The sequence below is a fragment of the Sander vitreus genome, chromosome 22, assembly GCF_031162955.1.
Source record: "Sander vitreus isolate 19-12246 chromosome 22, sanVit1, whole genome shotgun sequence".
NCBI classification, from domain to species: Eukaryota; Metazoa; Chordata; class Actinopteri; order Perciformes; family Percidae; genus Sander; species Sander vitreus.
In genome coordinates this window covers 18302363-18326983 of record NC_135876.1, presented here as the reverse complement: position 1 = coordinate 18326983, position 24621 = coordinate 18302363, and the positions used below count along the sequence as shown (strand labels likewise).

The 24621-nt window shown below is 42.0% G+C and overlaps 1 protein-coding gene across 2 annotated transcripts in view; it reads left to right on the top strand.

Annotated features, from left to right (window-relative positions):
- fam49bb (family with sequence similarity 49 member Bb) overlaps window positions 1-22392 on the top strand; it is a 37213-nt gene extending 14821 nt beyond the window's left edge. Inside the window, exons 3-12 of one of the 2 annotated variants that reach the window (XM_078280610.1) lie at window positions 6876-6958; window positions 8127-8248; window positions 8611-8716; window positions 13744-13883; window positions 15345-15422; window positions 18809-18925; window positions 19038-19117; window positions 19201-19327; window positions 20073-20143; window positions 21603-22392. In XM_078280610.1, coding sequence (XP_078136736.1) covers window positions 6886-6958; window positions 8127-8248; window positions 8611-8716; window positions 13744-13883; window positions 15345-15422; window positions 18809-18925; window positions 19038-19117; window positions 19201-19327; window positions 20073-20143; window positions 21603-21666 — 978 coding nt within the window. In that variant the 5' untranslated portion in view covers window positions 6876-6885 and the 3' untranslated portion in view covers window positions 21667-22392. The remainder of the gene's footprint in view (window positions 1-6875; window positions 6959-8126; window positions 8249-8610; window positions 8717-13743; window positions 13884-15344; window positions 15423-18808; window positions 18926-19037; window positions 19118-19200; window positions 19328-20072; window positions 20144-21602) is intronic. The other variant, XM_078280611.1, reaches the window with a different exon arrangement.
- The last annotated feature ends 2229 nt before the right edge of the window (window positions 22393-24621 follow it).

The window sequence follows — 24621 nt, the reverse complement described above, 5'->3', positions numbered from 1 at the left end:
CCATGGACACACCATCATACCATGCCCCTGTGTTGTTGGTGTAGAAGTCTACTTTGCTGCTTTTTTTCAGTTAATGCATTGGTCAGAAATTATCATCAGTCCGGGCTGTCGGCATCTGTGTGTTTTGATGGTATCAAGTGTTGTATTGCTGTGACAGAAGAGCGGCGCTAAGAGCCACTTCATAGAGCTCGATTTCAATGGAGCCAGCATTTTAGCTGACTCTTGTGTATGTGCCTGTTGCCATGGTTTCCAACTTTCATCAGGTGCCGTCCAAAGAGAGGGGCTAAGCCGAGGAAGAGGTGCTCCCACTTTCATCCTCCTCTGATCTGCTTCTCTGGACAAACTGCCAGTTTCATGTGTTCATTTCCATTCGTGGTGATTGGGTTCATCGCGGCTGCAGTGATTTGATGCAGGAGTTGTTTTTAGGGAAGGAATATTTTTAGCTGCCTGTGTGGTTACATGAGTAAGATGAGTACATGTCACCTCATGTATTGCCATCAGTTGTAATGATTTAGTCATCCTGTGAGGTTTGTTTTGATTTGCCAGAATCTGGGTGAGGGGGGCATTAGCTGGTGTTTGCAACAATACAGAGGCGTGGCTACGAGGTAATCAAATTCACCCCCAAAAACAAACAAATGGCAGACCCCCCTTCTTTCCTCATCGCCAAGTGCCCCCTAAGCCATTTTTAGTCAGCTGGATAGGATTGGCAGGAGATGGTCTGGGGTGAAGAGAAGTCGAGTGGGGGGAAGGTGGGAGGAGGAGCAGGAGGGGTGGGGCGCATGCCAGCCCCATTTGGGAAGTGCTCCCCCATTTTCTGCCTGTCGACTCGGGCCAGTGTCAGGGAGCTCCGGCGGGTCCAGGTCTGGCCGAGTGGGCTAATGCGATGTGGCGTGTCACCAGGGGAATCTAGGTCAAGTTTAAAGCTGCCTAGCTCTGCCTGCCTCTGCTGCAGTGTGACGCTTCACAATCCCTCCCCTTCCACACACGCAATAATATTCAGCACACGTCCTTACCTACATTACTATTTTTAATTATTAAATAGCATATATAGACATAAATGAGACATAAACACACATACACCCTGCTGCCTCTCCCCATCTCTCTCTCTCTCTCTCTCTCTCCCCCCCCCAACTCCCCAGGGCCAGGCTAGCTCTCAGCCTCTCCATGGCGGAGCCCACATGACGCTCCGCGCTGCGTCTGCGCCCAGTTGGGGAGGGCGTTGTTTTTCTTCAATAGTAAAGCAGCAGGGCACGTGGACTCTCATGCTGCAGCCGAGTAGTGGAATGTCAGCACTATCTCTCCCTTACATTAGCCAGCCATCAGCCCCCAAGCTGTTTTTGTAGGACGTTGCCGCAGTGCTCGGTTTCAGCTGTGCCCTGCTTCTCGGTGTGCTTAATAAAGGGCAGGCATAGAGCTGGGAGACGTGAAAAAGCAGTGCCATCCAGAGGTCAGGCTGCTGCATGGGTGTGGCACTGTTTTGGTCTTTAGCAAAATAAACCTCAACCTCTTAGCACCATCTGCAATCTGCAAATATTTGGGATGTTGTTTTTTGCTAGTATAAATCCAATATTGTTAGATTTTATTGCTATATTTTGTTATTTTATGTTATTGCAAAGTGACAAAATATATTATCACATTCAGCGTTAATTAAAATGTAATTTGTTTATATATTACATTTTGCATTATTCTTTTCAGTTTAAAAAATTGATAATGTGAATTTGCTGAGCTGCACAGAAAAAGATCAATCACATTAAATCACTAAGTGCTCAGTAGTGGAATTAAATATTTCTCCATCGTCTCCAGTTGACTTCACTCCCAGCTAATCTGCTGTTTTTGGCACATTACCTCATCTGTATTAATGTATTCATGTGCTTTCAAGTCCTACTACTACTGTACTCGCTCCTCACCGGGAGCTCGCCTCTGATTGGCTGCTGCAATGTTTTCAATGGCACCAAATTGTTTTTTGACTCCATGGATACAGTGAGCTGTTGGGTAGATCAGCTCAGCCAATAGGAGAGCTGCGCGGGCTCCTGCTTGTCAGATTCTGCCCCTGGCCTTAGAAGCCCCCTTCCCTCCCTTGCTGCGAACACGCGATGGCTCAGTGGGGGGTTCAAAACAACAACAAGGCTGTCGTCGGGCTCTCTGTGGTGTCCTGGACATGCCAGCACTACTGGGTACTACTACAGCCACTGAGGGAGGGGGTGGCTTCAATTCCTCAATCTCGGTCTCTCTTTAATACAGTATCTGTGTTCTCTTAGCCAGCACTTCATACTCTCCCTTCTCTCTTACTACGCTATCACTAAGCAACCAGTTACTCACGTTGTTTTGAAGTTATCTTTAAAGGGAGCGTTGTCATAAGAAGTCCATATAAGCTGCAAAATGATTGCTGGTTTATACGTTTGTGTTTTATATAATGATTCTCAGCCTGAAATCTGAGTGGAAGAGTAGATTTAAAATGTAAAAATGTAATCAGCTCTTTTTCTGGTACTCTTGAAGATTCTCTGGTGGACTTTGAAATGCAGCCACGCAAATCCCCGTCCTTAAAACAACCTCATTTTAAATGGCATAAGGGAGCAGCGCTGGGCCTACAAGGCTGCCAGTGCCAGCACTGAAGAACTGCAAAGCCCTGGCAGCTCTGCCAGCCAGCCAGTCAGTCGCTCGTCCTCAGTCTGTGAGCGGCGGAAAGGTGGCAGTAGAGGACCAGAAGAGGCCCGGCGATAATGGGCAGTGCCCACATCATCCAGCAGGGTGAGGTCAGTGACAGCTCTCATCCCTTCTGAGGCTGGATCAGGTGCTGCTTTCTGACAGCCAGTAAGGTGCCAAGGCTGGCACAGTCGGACATTCAGGTCACATTAGTGGAGGGTAAGACGAGGCAGGACAAGGCAGGTGGGTCTTTGCAGGTGGTCACTGGGTCGACTGAGTGACTAACAGTCAGAAAGGGCGGCTTTCAAAGTAAATAAAACAAAACAAAAAAAATGATGTACAGAGCAGGGTTAGAAATTAACTTTTTTTTTTCTCCACTTGCCACTGTGGCTGGTGGATTCTAAAATCTACCAGCCACTCAATAGATTACCATTGGTTTTTTTTTGGTTGGTGAGTGAAGCAAATCTAGCAGCAGCTTGCATATTTTACCAGCTGGTGGCTGGTCCTAATTTCCAACCCTGATACAGAGTTTTAAAAAGAGTCCTGGTTGCAAGGTTTTGCGGGCTAAATTGGAGTAAATTGCATTGGTTGAAAATGAAAAACAAAAGTAAAATGCTCACCACAATTTTTTTTTTACATTTATTAACATTATCAATGAATCTGCTAATGCCTTTTTCAATTAATTTGGTCTGTGAAATGTCCTTCACAATTCCCCAGAGTCCAAGTCTTCAAATGTCTTGTTTTGTCTGAACAACCAAAGTCCAAAACCTGAAGATAATAACTTTACTGTCATTGAAGGCAAATATTCAGATTTAAGAAAGCGAAGCCAGAGAATTATTTGCTTAGACAATGATTTAAACGATTAATTGATAATCAAAAGTTGCAGATTAATCTTTTGTCGTTCAATTCATTGTTTCAGCTCTAGTGAGAAGTATGTTTTAGTCAGTGTGTTGAGAGACAGAGTGAACCTGAGTTAGCATTGTTTGCTCCTTTAACATCTATTAATAGACCGTGACGATCAAGTACCTGGTTTTTAAGGAAGGTCATTTTTCTAAAATCTTTGTGTACTCAAACTCATCAGTTGTGTAGAAACTGCATTACTCTAATGTGTGTGTTCGAGTAAGGACATGACCCCCTGCTAGGTTTTCAAGATGCAAGACATGTCACCCCCCCCCCCCCGATAGTGTATCTAATGCATTTTAAAACCACTCCATCTAACCCTCTGCTCGTGATTGCTGAGTGTGTACTTTGCTATGTCGCAACACCTCCCTGTCTCCCAGCATTACCTGTGTTGGCATGATTTACCCTGTCACCACTGGCCCCTCACTCAGTCACTTTGGCTCTTTACATGTCACTCATTTTAGATGACATCTGCCTGCCGAAGTTTACCTTTTGTCATTATTCTGCATCAATCCTCCTTCCGCCCTCTCGGAGTACATCCTGTCTGTCTCCGCTCTGTCACCAAGGGTTAAATCTGTCTGCGTTGATGGAGCCTGCCGCTGTTTCTCTGTACAAACTGCCACAGATCTCTGACTCGTCATATGTCTGTTGACCTTTGCTTCTGTGAATGATTGGCGCTTCTAAGAGTGGAGAGGAGCAGAGAGCTGTGCAAGACTGTCACCTCTCATTGCACATATCACAGCTGAGGTGTACGTTGAGTAAAGGTATACAGTCATATGTATGCCTCAGCAGGGAAGGTATGGATGTCATAGTAAAGTCACAGTATGACTGCCAAAGCTCAGACACACTATTCTTCTTCTCTTCCTCAGTCATCCTCTTCTTTAACCTGCAAGTCACCTGAAGTCTCATTTACAACAACATGGCAAAGTAAAAACTACAGTGATATAGCCAAATAAATAAATAGCATAGAAAGTAAAATTTAATTTCTATGGATATGGCACAGTTGTTGGGCCACTGTAAGTAAATATCATGCTGAACTAGTCTGGATCGACGACCATTCATTTCCAGGATAATTGCCGGCGCCGCCGGATCTTCCTGTGATGTGTGTTGCTGCGGTCTACCTCCGTTCTCTTCGGGAAACGTCAACAATCTTCGAGCTAGCAAGCTACACGCTGAAAATTGCAAGTTTTGAAGAGGTTTGGATCGTGCAACAAGGCAGGCCTGCTTGGTTCTTTCGGGGAATGATTGTAAAGATTTACAAAGAATACGTTTACAGCATTTACTACCTAACTGGGATGTTTTGGGACCGATTGGCGGGCATTTGCTGTGGACAAAATACACACGGCGATACACTGGTAAGAGCAAATTACATTTAACCATGTATCTAGCTGATTCATATAGCTCCCTTTACTGTAGTGTGTGAATGGTTAACTTCATTTAATATTGTATGTGCCGTTTTCATGCAAATGTTCCACCAAAACAAGTTCCTTTGCAAGACTATTTTGCAGGGCCACAGTCTCTTGTTTGATTGGTTTAAAGAAATGCAAAGGATCCAGAGCGTTTTTTTTTCTCCTAACCAGAATGTGTGTGGTGAGTGCTGTGGAGATAGGTCTGGCAATGCTAGACTATGCTGAATAGTAATGAAATCTAGTTTAAAAAGTTCACATAAAAGTGTGAAAGTTTGGCAGCAGGTGGTGTGTAGCAGTGTTTTGTTGGTTGGTTAGTAATTTCTGGGTGAAAGTCTGCAGGACTGCACAGTGTTGTTAGAGTGCAATGTGGTTCAGGCTCTGTTTTGGTGCAGGATCATATCTTCACATTGCACACTCTACTATCTGTTGCTGCAACGATTTCTTGTTAAACAGAAATTCTCTCCAGTGTGAGGATTTGATGCCTTTTCTCTGTTTTATATAATTGTAAATTTTATATCTTTTTGGTTTGTCTGACAAAACAATTGAAGACATTGCTTTGGGCTTGGAAATGCTTAGTTTAGACAAAAACATAATCAACAATTATTATATATGTCCATTGAATAAGTGATAATTATTTAGTTAAGGCTGCAAATAACAGTTTTACTGGAGAAGGCAAAAAAGAAACCCCGCCAGAATTTGAAAATGCATACCGTGATTCGAGGCTCTAGCTAGCTACATACACATGAATTTGAATTAGTTGCAGCTGTGAGCCTTTGGCAACGGTTAGCAGAAGGCCAAACTATTAGCAACATTTTCTCCCCATCTCTGAAACGCGTCGCCATATTGACACGTTTTTATTGCATTAATTGTTACTCTTTTTGAGAAGTCTGTCTTCCTCTTTTTGGGTTGCTTTGCAGTGTACACAGTTGTTGCCAATGTTGGAATAGCATGTTTTTCTGCAGGATTTCTCACCATTGAATCACGCTTTTACCATCTGAAGGGACGTGCACACGCATCTACATTTTTAGAACAGCCAATAGGAATGCCCTCTCTCTGAAATGACCTGTGATTGGCCAAAGTCTCCTGCCACAACTAGATTTTTATAAAGCCTGACAACAGAGCCAAGAGTCTAGTTTTCTTTCAGACCACGTGAATTATAGTACGCTCAAAGGTTATTATGACGGGTTTGCCCCGTGATGCAAAAAACTAAGAACTGCCTGCATAAAAGTTGTCCAACGTGACTCATGGAATGCATATTTCTATTATATTATACCGACTACAGTACAGACGCACTGTGCTCTTGCAGTAAATATAAGTCACTGCACCACATGTGCTTACGTTACAAAGGCATGTTAAATATTGACGATATGTTTCAGCTCCTTTGACGAACACACTGCATTGCATTTCCTAATTCTGTGAGTGAATCCCAAATCCTAAAAGGTGAAATTCACATGCAAACAGACTTTATAAATGGGTCCTCTTTATGTTTCTGCATGACAACTTCCTTCCTCCAAAGTTTAATTGGATGTGTCCTGTCATGTGCAGCAAACAACTACTTCATGTGTCGATGAGATTATATGTGATTTCCCTGTGGTGGCTCGCAAAATGGATTACTTTGCATACAGCTGCCTGTAAATGCTCACGATTGCTGGGGAAAAAAGTTAATGAAGCAGAAAAAAACGTAAACGGGATTATTTTTGGAGACTTTTTGGTTTGACATCTGGTTTGGCAACAGCCTGGGCACAGGAAACACACATGGGAGGGGGGTCCAAGGGGAGCGCTGGTGCCTATGAACAGTGGGCACATCTGGGGCACCAGAGCAGTAAAGCGGAGCAGGAGTGAGGTGTCATGGATACAGTAGTGTTTCACCACCTGCTCACTTTACTGCTCCATCTACTGATTTTTCTCTCTTTTCCTCAACAGGTATCGTAACATGGGGAACCTACTGAAAGTTTTGACTTGCACAGATCTGGAACAGGAGCCCAATTTTTTCCTCGATTTTGAAAGTGAGTTTCTTTTTTAAGTAATTGCCCTCCCCCACCCCTCTCTCCTTCTGATATCGATCACATGAATATCTTACCATAACATTATCAACTCTGAAACTCTGAAAGTCTTTTCACCCCCACTTATCTTTTACACAATGTTCTTCCCAGCGGCAGAAGAATTAAATCTACCACTAGAGCTTCTGCACTTTTCACCAACCTGACTCTTCCATGCTGGAATGTGTGCAGAATATCAATCAGGGCAGAGTTGCAGCAGAGCCTTCCTCAGATATAAAGCACTGAAGTTCAGCTGCTGCGTAGCCTAAGGCCCCTCAACACGGCTTGATCCTGTGCTGTAGTATTCTCACACTTGGCAAAGCCAGAGACTCAGTCATACCTTTAGAGAAAACGATGCCTCATATAGCTCACACTGTTTCTAGGAATTTTTTGTATTAAAAGAGCATTGTGATTATATCTCCAACAAATACCTTTTATGCAAGACTTGCGTTGTAAAGTTTTCTCTAAATTAACTGCATTCTCAGCATTGTATCTGCATTTTCAGAATGCCGTTACGCAGCAAAATCAGACGTCAGGGAGACTCTCACCAAATATTTAAATTATGATTTTTAAATGACTAATTACAAAATAAATTACGATGCAAAATAAAATAAAAAATACCATATGGTGGGAAAAAAAAAAAAAAACTTTACTGTAGCTGCTGATAGGAGCTGTGTTTTAGGCATTTCTTCTGCAGGGGAGCAGAAGTTTACAGTCATCACACTTGGCAAGGTGTTCTTGCTTCAGGTGGTGGAAAAGGTTCATAGTGTTGCCATTCTTTATTGCCACTTCTCTCAAACCAAAAACAAGCAAACAAAACTCTGAAACTGAACCGTCTCTACACCTGGAGCTGTTACAGAAAGAGTGCATAACCCTTTTTCATTTGTCTTCTCCTATCTTGCTCCATTTTCCTCCTCTCAGCCAGGAAAGTGGGTGGTGTCCAAATTTATCGGGAAGCGCTGGAAAGATGAGATTATTTTAGCGAACTTTTCATTTGCATAATAGAAAGTTGCATATTAGACTTTCTATCGTATCAGAGAGGATATGATATACTTCCTAGAGCTGCCTTTTACTCATGTTGAGCCCAGTGTGAATATGGATTGGGTACCAATCACATTGTTGTTGTCCTTTGCAGATGCCCAGCCCACAGATGCAGAGCGAGAGGTGTGGGAGCAGGTGGACGTGGTGCTGAAGGACGCTAAGGCGGTCCTGGACGAGCTACAGGCGTACAAAGGAGCGGGGCAAGAGATCAGAGAGGTAGGCTACACCTGCTGTGCAGAAAAGGTTCATAGGAGGACTTTATTTAGAGTTCATGAGTATAGGTTTTACCTGTAACTGGATCTGACGAGTCCTTTTGGCCCTATTGCCCTCTATAAATAATATTTATTATTTTTTTTGTTTAAAACAAAAGTAAAAAAAAAAACTATCAGTACTATGCAGTAGTACTTCCCAAGACCTGTAAAGAGACTTGGATGTGTAAAATCGGTGGAATTCCCCTAGAAAAGGGTCACTACACACAGTTATGGGTGCCTTAAATTGTATTTACCTTTGCAAACGTGTACCTTCTGTAAGATTTATGATTTTGTAAGATGATTTTTTTTTGGTGTTTGTATTTCCAGGCAATCCAGAATCCAAACGATGATGTGTTACAGGAGCAGGCGTGGGCGGCTGTGGTTCCCCTGGTGGGGAAACTGAAGAAGTTTTATCAGTTCTCCCAGAGATTAGGTACGTATCTGTCTGCTCTTTGTCTACATGACCCTTCATGCTGGTTTATAAATCGGTAATTGGTTTAGGTCCAAAATACATTTCTGATCTGCTGCTACATTATAAACCACCCAGACCTCTCAGGTCTTCTGGGACAGGTCTGCTTGCTGTCCCCAGAGTCCGAACTAAACAAGGGGAAGTAGCATTCAGTTTTTATGCTCCACATATCTGGAACAAACTCCTTCTTTTAGAAAGAAAAATCTTGGTTCTTTTAAATTAAGGCTGAAGACCTTTCTTTTTGATGTTGCCTTTCTTTAAATAAGTGTTCATTTCTTATACTGAAGTTGCATTGTTGAAACTGTATGAAAATCTATATAAGCATATAAAGAGAAATTAAAAAGTAAGACCGGTGGGACCGGCCCGTTCTGGGAACGGCAAGGATTGCAGGATTGTGGATTACGTTTATAGAGCAACGGCTTATTAGCCTAGAAATCTACCGGCACCCTAGCGGCAGCTAATTTTAATTTGCAGCCAGGGGGGTCTCTCCGTTGGCTTGCGAGCTGGAAAAACCAAACTCTGGTCAGGCCAATCACATCGTGTATAGAGTCAGTAGGCGGGCTTATGGCTGCTGCTGCTGGGAACAGCGGTCTTCTGGAAGACTTGGAGTTAAGCTTTTCTTTGAGAAAAGAACAAAGAACGGCACTGAAGTCCACCTTAAAAAAGGAAGATGTGTTCGGAGTTTCAGAGTCTGTCTTGTCAGGCTAACAGCTTAAGGTGCTTACACACCAACGGCCGACCGTCGGCAGAAAAGGCAGTCGGACTGATCAGTCGGGTCCCCGAGGTCCAAAAAGTGCCTCAGAACACACTGAAGAGACGGCGACTTCAGCATACGCTCTGCGCGTGCGCAAAACGTAATACGTTTCCATAGCAGCAGGCAGCGCTGTTCTGTATTGTTTCCATTAACAGTCCGATTGTTTCCCAGAAAATGAAAACCGGCAGCTGATTGGATGAACGCGCCACGTGGTTCTTTTTTCTCCGGAAACTCACAGCCAGACTGTCATGGCGGCTTGTTCAGAATACGATCTCATATTGTACTAAAATAGTTCACTGAAACGTGTTTCTGAAAACATTTTAAGCGAGAAATAGGCCGTGCAGTTGCTGAATCTGTCTTCATTTCAGATCGACAAAAAAAAGATTTTTTAAAAAAGATTTTTGTCAGATTTTGAGAGACTCATCCGCTCGCCATTTCCGGGTGAGTCCCGACTGCCCTGTCGCCGACTGAGCATGTCGGGTCGTCCAAAACGAAGGCCGACGGCTCCTTGGACGGACGACGGCACGGAACACACCGAACAGACTCGAGTCACCGACCTCGCCAGACGGTCCGACGGCCGATAATCGGCCCTGTGTGTCAGCACCCTTATACATTGTCCCATACTAGCACCATAAAATCTCGTATTTTATCTGCGTTTATATTTTTTAACTGTTTTTAACTGCTCTTTAATGTTTAATTTCTTATACTGCACTGTAACTTTTATTCTTGTATTTTAATCTTTTTATGTAAAGCAGTTTGAATTGCCCTGTTGCTGAAATGTGCTATACAAATAAAGCTGCCTTGCCTTCATTATGTAGGCCAGGAAAATGTACACGAGTGGTTCTCAGAATCACACTCATGGTTTCAAGTGGAACAAACTTAGGTGTCCTGTGAGATTTTGCTCAAACACAAGCACTGTTATGTGTGACTGAAAAATCCTAACGTGCAACAATTTGTGCTGTCAACAGTTTTAATGCAGTTTATCATTTTAAGCAAGTGCCAGACATGATGCCATGAAGGACGAAAGCAGACGTCCTTCATGTAAAAGGTCTTTCAGTGCCGCCGTAGACACATCCTCCATACATGACCTTAATTGTTTGCATGTGCATCTGCAATATCGACTGCTGAGCTGCAAAAGTTAACAGACATGCAACGAGACACACACACACACACATGCACTCCAGCCTTAAATAAACAAGCTTTGAAAACCCCCACAGCCATGCATTTCTCAACATGCTGCTTGCGTTGCACTGTGCACTGACCTCTGTGTAGGATGGGGCTATAGGTTGTTTAATTAGCATGGATACAGGGGGGAAGGGGGGAGTAGGCTTACTGCTCCCTGATCTTCTTACGACCCTGAGGCTTGGGGGGGGGGGAGGGGGAGTGGAGCCCGCCATGCCTTGACGCCCTCAACCCTGTAATCCCAGTGGCGGTGGAGAAGGTAGTCAATGGGAGCAGTGGGCGGCAGAAGCCTGGTGATGGCTGTTATGTAACGAAGTAGGCCATCTCCCAGCCTCGGCTGCTGCTCTATTTCACTGCCTCGCCTTTAGACTTCAGGAGCAGTGATGGCCTCCGCAGTCGGCTGTCCTGCCTGATATGCGTGAAGCTGAGAAACCTTTTCTACAGGCTGGTGGATCTGCAGAGCACCACTACCAAGGATGATAGATATTATGGAGGGAATATTATGCAATTAGCTTTGCACTGGAATTGAAGGGACAGATTTCTCCTGCTCCAACTACAAGTTATTACGTTGATTCACAATACATTTTACATTGCTGACAGAACAATATACATTTTCTAGCTACAAAACCAAAGATGTTATCCTCATATTACTTGTTTTGTTAGTAAAAACATTCAAAAACCCCTCAGTATTAATTTTACAGCACTATAAAACAGAATAGCTACACAATTGTCACATTGAGAAGCTGGAACCTGTAAATGTGACTGTGAATTTTTGCCTGGTAATTGCCTTAAATTGTTAACTTTTATTAATAGTTTGATTCTGTATAGCTTGGTCAATTAATTTCCTTTGCATATGAAATAAAGGGGCTGATTTCTCCTGCTTAAACAACTAATTCCTGCATTGACACACATTTGACTTAGATTTAACATTGATGACTACAGACCTAAGACTGATTTTCAAGATTACAGGTTTTTACTGTTGAAATCTGATTTAGTGTCAGTCTGGTCCATCAGACATTGTTGACCAGACTAAAGTCCCGCCATCCTCTGACCCTCCCCTCTCGGCGAGTATTGCGCCTACATGCCCGCATTCTGCTTGCCTGCTCTGCCGTGATCTGATGAGATCAGACATCTCCCCCCGCACCGCCCGTCCCCGACTTCCCGACATACTAGAGTGGCTCATTTCTAAAGGCCTGAAAGCAGCTCCATCTTAACTTCTGTTTTGACTTGGTCGTAGGTGGGGGTTAAAAAAACTGCACTACTAAGGCCATTTTTAATCAGCCGCTTCGCTGCAAACGCTGTACCAAGCAGATGGGAGTCATTACTGAATGGCAAACGTGCTCAATTTACTGCACTGCACTGCCAGCGCTCTGTCCGTCTCCTAAAAGTCCCCTTAGAGTTATCTTAAGTAGTCCACTGTCTGAATCTGCTCTTTCCTACGTTATGTTGACATGCTCATTGTCATGTGTAATCAACAAGAATTGTAAAGTAGACTTCCAATAAATCTAGCCAAAGCACTGATGTGGTTCCACGCAGCCTTATTGCATCAGATGTCAAGCTCGTCTGGGTTATGTCATTATTGAAGCCTCTCTTTAGCGTCTAGACTGAATTCTGAACACTGTCTGCATCTATAAATAAAACTTCCCTCTGGGCTTCAAAGATTTTCTATTTTGTGTGCTGTGTGTTTGAACAAGACACTGTTTAATAATATTACTTGTGTGCAAGTAGTTCACTACATTTCACTTAATCGTTCCTCATTTCCCTGCCGGTGTTCCTCATGCATGCTTAATTATCGGTCTGTGGGTATGCTAAGTCAAGGCATAGCACGGGCTTTGTATTTACCTACCGTCAAAACAATGTGTAATCCTGCTTGAATGAAATCCCGTCCCCCCCATTTCATGCCAATGAGATAATTAGTCCCATGTCTCATCTGCATCTTGGTCCCCCCCCTCCTCCTCCCATACTGGCCCTGGGCAGTTTGGGCACCACCACTGCCTCATTATCTGTCTCTGTCCTAATCAGGATGCTTCAGCCTGCTGACATAGTGCACTGTTCACATATCCAACTGTGTTATGATCCACTTTAGGAGCTGTTCTTTGGCCTTATCCATTGCACATGTAGAAGGTTCTGTCCTCTGTTGATCTTCCTGAGGGAGTTTCTCCTTATCTGAATCGAGGGTCTATGCAAAGAGGGTGTCATTATGAAGCACAAACTGTGTGCACATTTATGGCACATTTGGGATTTTAGGTGTTATTAAAAACCTTGACTTTACCTCTATATGAATACAGAGCAGAGCTGGATTAGCACCAGTTTTAGTCTTTAGGATCTTAGCATTTTGGTGAGACGACTTCTGTTCTGGCTTGTGTAGATTAACTGTCCGACACACTGACGACAGTATTGACAGGTGCATTTTATACCTAATTATGCGTTTGGGCTGCAACTAATCACTTTTTATTGTCGATTTAATCTGTTGATTATTTTTTTCCAGTGAACAGATTATCACGTTATCCATACAATGGCAACAAGTAGTCGCCTCTCTTTTTCTGATAGTAAATTAAATATCTCTTTTTTTTTTTTGACTGTTTGGACAAAACAAGACATGTGAAGACATCACATTTCATACTACATTCGACTAAAGAAATAAGCAATTGAGAAAATAATCTGCAGATGAATCACCAATGAAAAGTTGCAGCCCTATAATTGTCAATTGATTTATTGACTAACTGTTTTATATCTGAATATTCATCACTTCTTTATGCTATATACAATATTGCCTTCGACTTATGACCTTTGCATGTAGATCTGATACTTCAGCTGTTAACTGGGTGCTTGAATGACAAAAAACTGAATATGAAACCTTATTCAGCAGCACTCACTGATGACCTGGAAGACTTTCACACATCAACCAGAGTCTCAAGGTTCATCCGGGTCCTTACAGAATGAATAAAAGCTCAGACCACATACAGTATATCTTCCACAAAAAAGCTGATGTTTTTGTGGCCGCCCCTCTGACAGCGCTGCACCTCTAAAAGTGATATCTCTTATTTATTCACAGAGGCGGCGCTGCACAGCCTGCTGGGAGCTCTGACCAGCGAGAGTTACAACGACCCCACTCAGCACCTGGAGCGGGAGCAGGCGCTGGCCAAGCAGTTCGCAGAGATCCTGCACTTCACGCTGCGCTTTGATGAGCTTAAAGTACGTCCGTCTCTTTCTCCAACATATCAGTTTCTGCTTGTTGAACCCCAAACTCACCTTTTTAAGATGTTATTCATTCTGCACTTTTCTCCTGTGATACAAACCAGACTGTGTAGCCCTACAAGCTGCTGATGCTCTCAAATTGATTTTTAGCTCTGCAATTTTAAACTGGAATTGCGTGATTAGCATTTAATTAGAATCCTAATACGGCTCTGCTGTTTATAATACAGTTCATGTCCGTGAAATGTCTGATAAGGGTTATAGCGGGGAGAGAGGTCTGGAAATTGTTGTTGTCCTGAGTCGAGTTCTGTAGCAGGTTTTTAGAAATGATGGAGGGAGGGGAACTTCAAGAACTTGAATTAAGACACAAATTGGTTGTATGCAGCCCAGAAAACACCAGGAATCAAGCGTCTGTCGGTCGAATACCCATTGTCAAAAACATAATTGTGTGAGCACTCATCTGGTTTGACTGTGGGTGAACTGGTTCCCCTACACCCTCGCTCCTTAGATACAAAAACTTAAAATAAATAAATAAAAAAACGCACACGTCGACACCCCCAGGTGATTTGCTGCGACATCCCAATTAGTGCCCACTACCCCGGCTGGCAAGATAAAAACATGAAGGTAGGGGGTGCAAGGTGGCATGCCAGGCCTATTCATCAATCTTTCACACCCATACATGGGCTTCTGACCTAGTTAAAGTGTCTGTGTGGCGTGCAGCCCCTCCCTGGCGAAGCAGCCTGTCTCTCCTGGTGCACACAGTGGACACAGACTGAGTACCAGTCTATTGTAGCGGGATTAGCATGCTGCCAGTGCAGCTTTGACTGTGACAGGCTCATACAGGAATGAGGATAATTAACCACATGATGAGCTCTTACTGCTGGTGACGTTTGAAAGAAGCTCTCTGGTTGGCTGGCTTCTGTTTCAGGGGTCAGTTCGGCTTCACGTCGAAATCAGATGATTTATATTTTTTGTAGGAATCAAAGAAGTTAAACGACTCCTGTGGCTTTTATCTGAGGCTGTAAGTTTGTATAATATCAGACTGTGGGCCTACCTTTGTCCACTGTTCTCTCCTTACTAAGACCTTGTATACTTTTGTCAGCTTTATAATTGTTGACCCTCTTGTCACAATCTATACTGATGCACAGCCCGACTGTAACCGCAAAATAACCAAATTATTCCTGACAGGATGAGAGGGGATGTGGATGTAAAAGGGGGATGAGTGTCAGAGGATTAAAATCCAGTTCAGCAAATACAACTGTAATTGTATCAGTGTTCTTTTCATGTAATTTCCCCCAAAGCTACGTTTCTGCCTTGTTGGCTAAAACATTGTGTCATGACAACGGCGCGTTTGATCCAGAACTGAATGTTCTGCTGCAGGCGGTGCCACCTACAGACATGTAGAGAAACTCTTCCCCAACTGTCTCTTTATTAAAATCCATTTCTGTTTGGTTTTTGCAGATGACAAATCCTGCCATTCAGAATGACTTCAGCTATTATAGGAGAACCCTGAGCCGAATGCGGCTCAACAACGTACCGGTGAGCACATTATGTCCCTCTCCCCTCTGGGCGGCCATAATCAATGGTTTTTATATTAAGAAAGGATCACTTAACTACTTGTTAGAAAAGGTGTTGCTCGCAGTGATGATCCCACAAAGAGACTGATGTACCATTGCAAACAAAGGGGAGCTTTTATGTCGTCTATCAATAGATTTGAGCAGAGATCTCTGAGTCTGACATTTTGTATTCCTTCAGTATTTCCATGGCGCTGGCCCTGATCAAATACAAAAATGTGTCATCGTTGGGATTATAGTGATTTGTGTATACTCAGACCTGATGAGGAATAGAGCCATCATTTTTCATTTATAATTTTAGCTCAGTTCAGACTGCAGGAGTGATGGACAAAGTTTGCAGACTGTTAGAGTCCCCAGGAGTCAGAGAGTGTGGCAGGAAGCGTCTCGCAACATGAAGTCGGAGGCCCCACAGGGAGTTTCAGGGAGTTTGAAGCACAAAGTGTCGGGCAGCAGTGCGTGGCGGCAGAAACTGATCCCAAATCAGTAGCATGGCCCAAACCCTCTAGAGATGAAATGCCTAACTCCAGGTCAATGTGGAGTCTGTTAGAGCTGCAAATATGAATTAGTTGTCAACTATTAAATTATTTGCCAACTATTTTGATAATCGATTTATCATTTTAAAGAATCTCTGATTCCAGGCCTTAAATATGAATATTTTCTATTACTCAGTTGAGTAAAATGAACTGAAATATCTTTAAGTTGTGGACAAAACAAAATATTTGAGGATGTCATCTTGGGCTTTGCAAAACACTGATCATTGATCACATTTTTCACCATTGTCTGCTACAATGAAAGCCCTCAACAGTGGTCAGTTATTCAGAATCATGCATTTGAATTGAGAATGTGAATTCCTTTACATGGATACATGTAGCGCTGATGATGCAGGATGGCATCGCCAAAACTGTCCAATCAAGTCGAGTTATGATGAGCTAGTCCATTTGACTTCATGTTCAGCTCTACAAGGTCTGATCTAAAAGGCAACAATGATAGTTGTTTTTTTTGTTTGTTTTTTTCTTTTCAGGTGGACCAAATAAGTGACCTTAAAGTCTGAGAAGTCTGCAAGTGTACCTAAAGTTAATCTATTATTTGTGGTTTAAAGGGAAACGTTACCGATTTTCAACCATGCAGCTGAACGGTGTTTGGCTTCCCTCCTTGTTGTCGGCGCCCAGAGCTCCTCGCTCATTTGTCGGCAAAAGTGAGATGGATGATCTGGGCACCAGAAAGGAGGGAGGTTTGGCATTGTTCGTTTGCCTGAACTGACCACATTGTAATGATACAACAATCGGTAAAGTATCCCTTAAGTGCCATAAAACTGAAACAGCCACTCAATGCTATTATGATAGTGTTTGATGTTTCCTGTATTGATCGCAGACAACAGCTTCCACCAGATATACATCTTTATTCAGCAGCTTCAAGGACATTTAAAAGATACTTTAATGCAGGACATGGTGAGATTTCAGTGTAATGCAGAATGAACTGCTCTTAGTTTTAACCGTCTGACAGGAGGTTTTTATTCTCCAAACCAGAATGTGCCATTAGGCAAATGGGCCCCGACAAGTTGTCATTAGGACCTGCCACTGCTGAAAGATGCTCAGCCGGCCGTCCTCTCACACAGCAGCAGCAGCAGCAGCAGCAGCCGCCGCGTTTTAGTCACCGCTCAGACAACTGAATCATTCAGACATCTGAGATGAAACATCTGTCCCCGCGGTAACAAAGTCTTTGAGCTCATATGTCATCATTTGTTAAAACATGAATAGGTTTGACATTTTTTGGGAGATTATTCCTATTCTGTCAGTGTTCTCATTAAAAAAACAAAAACAGGCAGGAAACAATGTTATTTAAAATATGCAGACACATTCAGAACAGGCTGCTTTAGACACCTTGTTCTTTGTTACCCGCCAGGTGTTTTCAACGTCTCGTTTAGTCTGAAACTATAAAGCAGCAGGATGTGCGTTAGTCAGCTGGGAAACCAGGAGGAGCAGCAGGGCTCTGTGTTTTTATATCTGTATTTCTCAGTTGTGATTTTATTTAATTAAATTCCTTTTATTTGCAGTGTATTGGAGCTGCATGACAACCACAAGCGTGGCCCCAAACAAAACCTTTAATATTTCCAGATGAAATTAGCTTATTATGTATTTTAAACCCAGAACGGAAATCAATCAAATAAAACTAGACCCATTCAGTGAAACAGCATGGTGGCTTGACTTGGTGGGAGAAGTGACAGTTTGCCTGTATCCAGAGCCTTGAACCTGTCCACAAAAGGTGTGACAAGTCGGATCAGAGACACTGATCCAGGTGTTTGTTTTGTCGTGCAGCTGCGGTATGAACACACAGGTTTAGCGCTGGACTCTATTTTTCATTTTTTTTCCAACTTTATGTTTATTGAACAATTTTATACATAAACATACATTCCAGTTGTTACAATATTTCTTTTGTTTTGAATCCAGTTGCCTCTTATTCCACGGTCTATCTCTTTAAATTGAGTTGTATGTTACCCACCACATTACTCATACAAACACTGCTTACCCGTACCCTTGTGGAACATATTTTCCGACAACAGCATCGGTTTAATCTTTTTACACAAAACAAACGAGGAAACACACAGCAATATAAAAGCCATGTCATTAGCATTAACAGCCACAGCCACTCTGTATCACATACAGTTACATAGAAGTCGATTTCTCTTTTTAATTCCCTGTTGTCGTTTTTCTTTGCAATCTTAGTGAACAACATCTCGCTGCTAACATTAGCATCACATGCTGGACACACTGACCACTATTAAGAATGTGGATCAATAACACATGCAGCACTCAAACCGAAGAAAATACATCCCCACATAATGTTGTTAGACGGACTGGTCCGGATTGATTTTCAGTTCAGGCCAGATCTGGAGCTTGGTCCAGACGAGAGAAGCCCGGTTTCTATATGTTTTGAACATGTGAACTATATCTGTAAAGGTCGTTCAAGGACCCTGCTTTCACTTTGAGCTTTACAGTTTCATAACAGACATATAGAGCTACAGTGGGCAGAGGAAACGAGTACATGAACTCATGAATAAAATCAATGCCATTTTCGTCCTTTATGCTTCTCACAAAGGCTATTTTGTCCATTGAATTAAGGATATTGGTTTTCCAGGGAAAGAGAGTTTTGTGGCGGCCGCTATCCCTTCAGCTCGGCAGGACGGGAAGGTTTAATGACGTTTTGCGTGTGTGTATTTGGGGTAAGACGGATACAAGAGTCCTCATGAGCTCCAGGGTCTCTGTAATGTACAGTAGCCGACCTTTGACCTGAAGAGATGGAAGAATGAAAAGAATTTCACAATAAAATGTCATTATTTGTAATGGTTTTCAGGCGGATGGTGAGAATGAAGTCAACAATGAACTGGCCAATCGGATCTCTCTGTTCTACGCCGACGCCACGCCCATGCTGAAAGCGTTAAGTGACGGCACAACCAAGTTTGTATCGGAGGTGAGACTGACGTGAGAAAGCAGTGAACACTTTGAACAGATGTGTGAAAGCATCCTCTCCTTTCTTTTTACGTCTTTTTTTTTAAATTTGATTATTTATTTTTTTTATACAGAACAAGAACCTGCCCATCGAAAACACGACGGACTGCTTAAGCACGATGGCGAGTGTGTGTAAAGTCATGTTGGAAACACCGTGAGTGACTTCCTGTGTTGTTACGAGCTGCTTCAGTTGTTCTTTCCGTTCATGCGTCTAATCCTCGCTTCGTGTCCTTTCAGGGAGTACCGCAGCCGGTTCACCAGTGAGGAGACGGTGTCCTTCTGCCTCCGGGTGATGGTCGGGGTCATCATCCTGTACGACTACGTCCATCCTGTAGGAGCTTTCGCCAAGTCATCTAAAATTGACGTGAGTACTGTCACGTTCAGTGGTGTAACACTTTTAATACCACGCTGTGAAAAGTCCTGCATTCAAAACCTTATTTAAGTAAAAGTATTCTCAGCAAAATGTGATAAAAGTACTCATTGTGCAGCAAAATGTTCCCTTTCAGTGTTTTACATTTATATTTCTGGATGAATATTTGTAATATTTACTGCCGTAGAGGTTGAAGGTTATTGTATATACTGTTGGGTAGTTTAATCTACAGCAATGCATCATATTCTATAAGATCATCACATGTTTGTAGCGTCACTGTCCTGTGAGAACCTTGTATCTCTAAAAATTCAACTTTTCAGGTCCCAAAAAGAGCCCTGTTTTCAGCTTCATTGAGTTGTTTCAGCTGATTCAAATGTTGTTTTTTAAATTGTTTATGTAGCTTAAGAAGTAGGATCATTTTTTCCAGACATAAAAGAACACTATCCTTCAGATTATCAGAAAAACTCAAATCCATAATTTCATCATTCTTTAGTTTTCACTAACCTGAAAAGTAACTAAATCTGTCAGATAAATGTTTTTGCAGTATACAGTAGAATGTTTGTAGTGGAGTAGAAGTATAAAGTAGCATAAAATGGAAATACTCAAGTAAGGAACAAGTACCTTAGATTTGTACTTTAGTGCAGTACATGAGTGAATGTACCACCACTGGCCATGTTCGCTCCTCTATCCCACTTCACAGCTTGCTATTTAAAGCTAACAGCGTGTTTCTTGTCCACAGATGAAAGGCTGCATCAAAGTCCTCAAAGATCAGCCTCCGAACAGCGTAGAAGGCCTTCTCAACGCTCTCAGGTAAGCTCATGTTGAAACCAAATTGAGTTTTTCCTCATACAGCCCAGCATGTAATGTGATTGCAGCTACAGTTGTGGCTTTCATTGGAAAAGGAGAAGGCTGACAGACCTCTTGGTTGATTTCACTCCCCCCTCAGCATAGTGACTCATTCTCTGCATAGTCCAGCACGGATTCTGTCAGCTGTGGGCCCTCTTTGCCAGATCAGGGTCGGGTGTCAAGGCCTCTCCAGAAAGGCCGATTACATCTGACACCTCGTCCCCCCTTACAGTCTCCCAAATTTATACCCGCCTCCCCTAACGCTTACAGCTGCTCCAGATGACGGGTCCATTTCTGTGGTGACCTCACATCTGTATCTCTCTCTCTGTGTCGGGGCCCGAGGCACGCCAGCGCTACTCGGTCGCAAAAAGTCACTCCCATGCAGAAGTCGCCAGATTTTCTTTTAGAGGTTTTATCTCTGATCTGTCAGAAGATGACAAAATATTGTAGATACGCAGTGTTGGAAAGTAAATTGAGTACTGTACTTGAACAATTATAATTTTGAGGTACCATTTTATGCTACTTTTATACTTCGCTACTACATTTTTAAGAGAAATATTGTAGCTTTTACTCTGTACAGTATTTACCTGTTACTTTTCAGATCAAGATTTTACATTAAAAAAAATATGATTATAAAATGCAAAGTTATAGATGTAACCAGTGGTTCCCAACCTTTCTGGCTTGTTTCAAAAAGCAGTGTCTATTTTGGGCTCCTTTTCATGTGTCTGAGTTGTTAGAAGTTACATCAAAGATTTCCCATCCAATGGTTTTATTCAAATAACCCAAAGAGGCCCAAAGAAGTCAAATTATCCAAAAATGTACGTAGCAGAACTTTTGTTGTTTTTCTTCTTCTTTCCTCTCCTATTAATCATCTCACGACCCTATCAGATTTATCTTGTTTTAGCCATTTTTTTAAAGTGAAAATGCTAAATATTTGTTGGTTGCAGCTTCTGGGATGTAAGGATTTTAGGCTTTTATTTGCAGTACATGAAATAAAACTGAATACCTTTTGGATTGTTGCTCAGACAAAACAGGATATTTGAAGAAGTCACATTCTGCTTTAGGACATTATTATGGCCATTTTTCACAATTTGGGCATTTTATTAAAAAAAGAATCTTGTTTATCAATAAATAATTAATATTCAGCAGATTAATCTATAATGAAAATAATTGTTAGTTGCAGACCTACTAGCTCCAGCTCTACCACCTAAAACAGTAAAATGCTGCTTCCACATTTATGCATCAGTATTAACAATTGAATAATGTGAATTTTTATAGTAATACTGTATATCAGTGTTTTTGCATTGTTGTATAGGTACTGTTACTAAAGCAAATGATCTGTAATACAGATTCTCTCTACTTACTCCAACTCTGTGTGTGCAGGAAGATGTGATCTGGATGTGTTTTATTTTCTCACCTGCAGGTACACAACCAAGCATCTGAATGATGAATCAACCAACAAGACTATCAAGAGCATGCTGCAGTAGGACTGAGCTGCTCCAACTGCTTGCCTCACACCCTGCTGGGGGGAGACGCCACTCTCCTGACTGATGTCAGTGCACAGAATGTCCTTTCTTCTTTTGTTGCTTTTTTTATTTTATAATGGAAAAAGAGCTAATAGCTCCGCCCTCTTTTATAATGCAAAATGCTACTGCCATTATGAACGTCTTTTTCTGTGCCAAAAAGATGTTGCTGAGGTAATGATTTCGATAAAAGGCCATGCGACAATGGCAGCTAATGAAAGCATTGTGGGTCCTCTGGTGTTTTTAAACTCGTTTTTTCCCTATATAAGGGACGGGAGTGCTTTTGACTTGAAAATTTAAAAGAGAGAGAGAGATATATAGAGAAGTATATATTATTTTTGTTTGATTCGTTATTTAATATTACATACTCTGCATGATAAAAAAAATGTCTTTTCCTTCTATTTAAAAAACTAATGGTTCAGTTGAATTTGTCTGCTCTATTGTGCATTATTAAATGTTTTGTTATTGAAATGGTACTTGTCGAAATGAGATTTAAGAGTACTGTTTTTATATTTTTTATAGGTTTTAATTTGTGCATATGTCTTTTTTTCATAGTTGTATTGTATTTTTCATTTGAAAACTTTAAACTGTGATGTGTGCTAAATCAAATTTAAAATTGGGAGTCTGTACTGTAAATGAACAGTATGCTGTGGCTGTAGAAATTAAAAGGAGAACTCTTGTTTTCTACAACCCACCTTGTCAGGTTTGATCTCTTATCTTGTATTCTCGTCTCCGGGTGGCTGAGAACAAGTTTCTTCTCATGTGAAAAGCCATGAAAAAAATTCTCATACTCAACCACTATACAGGCAGCGAGGAAGAGCGTTCAGATCTCACAGCTTGATTAAATACACACAGAGGCAGTTTATTTTCTTTGAAATGACCTCAACTTCTAGGAATAGTTTTACAATATGCATTTTGGCATTTTTAAGCTTTTGTTTTGGTTTTTGGGCCTGCAGCTTTACCGTTTTGGTTTTACACACATCTGCAGCTTTTTTTCAAAGAAAAAGCTCTAAAAGCCCTCTGTAAACTACCTGCTCAGCACCAGACAGCAGTTAGAGACGAGCTGGTGAACATAGTGGATCATTTAATCAAATGTCTGTTTTTTTGCACAGAGTTGAAAAATATTACAAAGTGACAAGGGCAATATAACAAGGCAAGGAAGTCCTGTGAAGTCCCACCCACCCCATTTCCCCACTCACCACACAATCACACTTTCACATGCTTAGAGAAGGCAGATGAATGTTCACAAGCACTCAAAACATCATATGAAAGTAAATCAGCAGGTTTGTGATGTACTAAAATACATTTTGTCCTCTAGCACTTGAAATTAAAGTGAAGAGTGCAGACAAATGAGTGTATACTTAAGCAAACATACAAACACACATATCAAAAAAAAAGGGAGGGGGATATATTAATAATGAAATGGATATAGAGAAAGCATTAATAAAATAATAGTAATCATAATAAAAAGCAATGTTAATAAAAAGAAAAGCAACAAATAAAAAAAGGGGGGGGGGGAGCTCAGCTAGTTGTCAGATTCTGCAATAGGAAGGGTTGCCATATTTTGTAAAAAGTATCTAAAGAACCTTGTAAGGAGATCCTAATATTTTCAAGTGTGATACAGCACAATATTTCATGAATCCATTTGTTATGAGTCAGAGGTGCAGAATGGGTCCATTTGAGAAGAATAAGCCTTTGAGCAAAAAAATTGTGTGGATTTAGGCATGTTATGTGTGGAGGAGATACCGAAGAGGGCGACAAGTGGCTCAAAGTTTATAGTTCGGCCTGACATTTTGCTGATTGTTTCAAATATTGAAGTCCAGAACTCTGATAGCTGCGGGCAAAACAGAAACATATGGCTATAGTCAGCAGGCGACTGTATCTATTACACAAGTATGTCCTGTCGGGGTACATTTTGGCCAGTCTGAAATTGGTGAGATGGACTCTGTCAAAAACTTTACACTGTCTTGCACATATAGAAGAGGTATGTACACAGCCCAATATTTGCTCCCACTGTTCGTCAGACAAAGAGATCCTGAGGTCCTGGTCCCAAGCAGCCCTTAGAGAGTTCAAACGGTTAGGTGACGGATTGTGGATGTAATTGTTTGTTGTTGTTAAAAGCCCTTTTCGCTTAAAATTGAGAGCGAGGAAGCGATCCATCGCTGACTCTGGAGGACGATTGTGGAACTGGGGTGAACTAGATTTTGCAAAATGCCTGATCTGAAAAAAACGAAACAGATGAGTGTTGGGTAGGCTATATTTTGCTGCCAAGTCTGCAAATGAGGAGAAGACGCCATCCACAAAGAGGTCGTTAATAGTCCAAAGGCTGTTGTCAAACCAGGTCTGAAAGGTTGGATCAAAACAGGAGGGTAGGAATCTGTAATTGCAGAGAATTGGCGTTAGGCCTGATTGCGAGTGCAGGCCAAAAACTTTTCTAAACTGGTTCCAAATCAATGTATTGGTTACAATTGGGTTGGGGCTAACCTGTCTGACTGACATCAGGAGTTGAGAAAAGAAACCACTGACCAGAGTGAAAAACGTACAGAGGTTTCAAGCTGAGCCCAATGTGGTTTTTGCCCGATGTTTCACATGTGTTCCAGAAGAGAAGCTTATTAATATTACAAGCCAAGTAGTAATAGCGGAGATTCGGGAGAGCTAGTTCACCTTTGGATTTAGGAAGATGAAGGGCTGTTTGTGTAATTCCTGCATGCTTGCTACCCCAAAGGAAGGAGCCTATCAGCTGGTCGAGCTTAGAAAAGAAGGATTTATTAATGGGAATAGGTACATACTGTCATTTTAATGACATTGACATGCTCCGTAAATGAATTTGTGACCACAACACCAAGATATTTGAGACCGCCTGTGGCCTTTCTGGAAGGGAAAAAGCCCTGAGGGAAACAATCAGCCGCAGAGTTAATA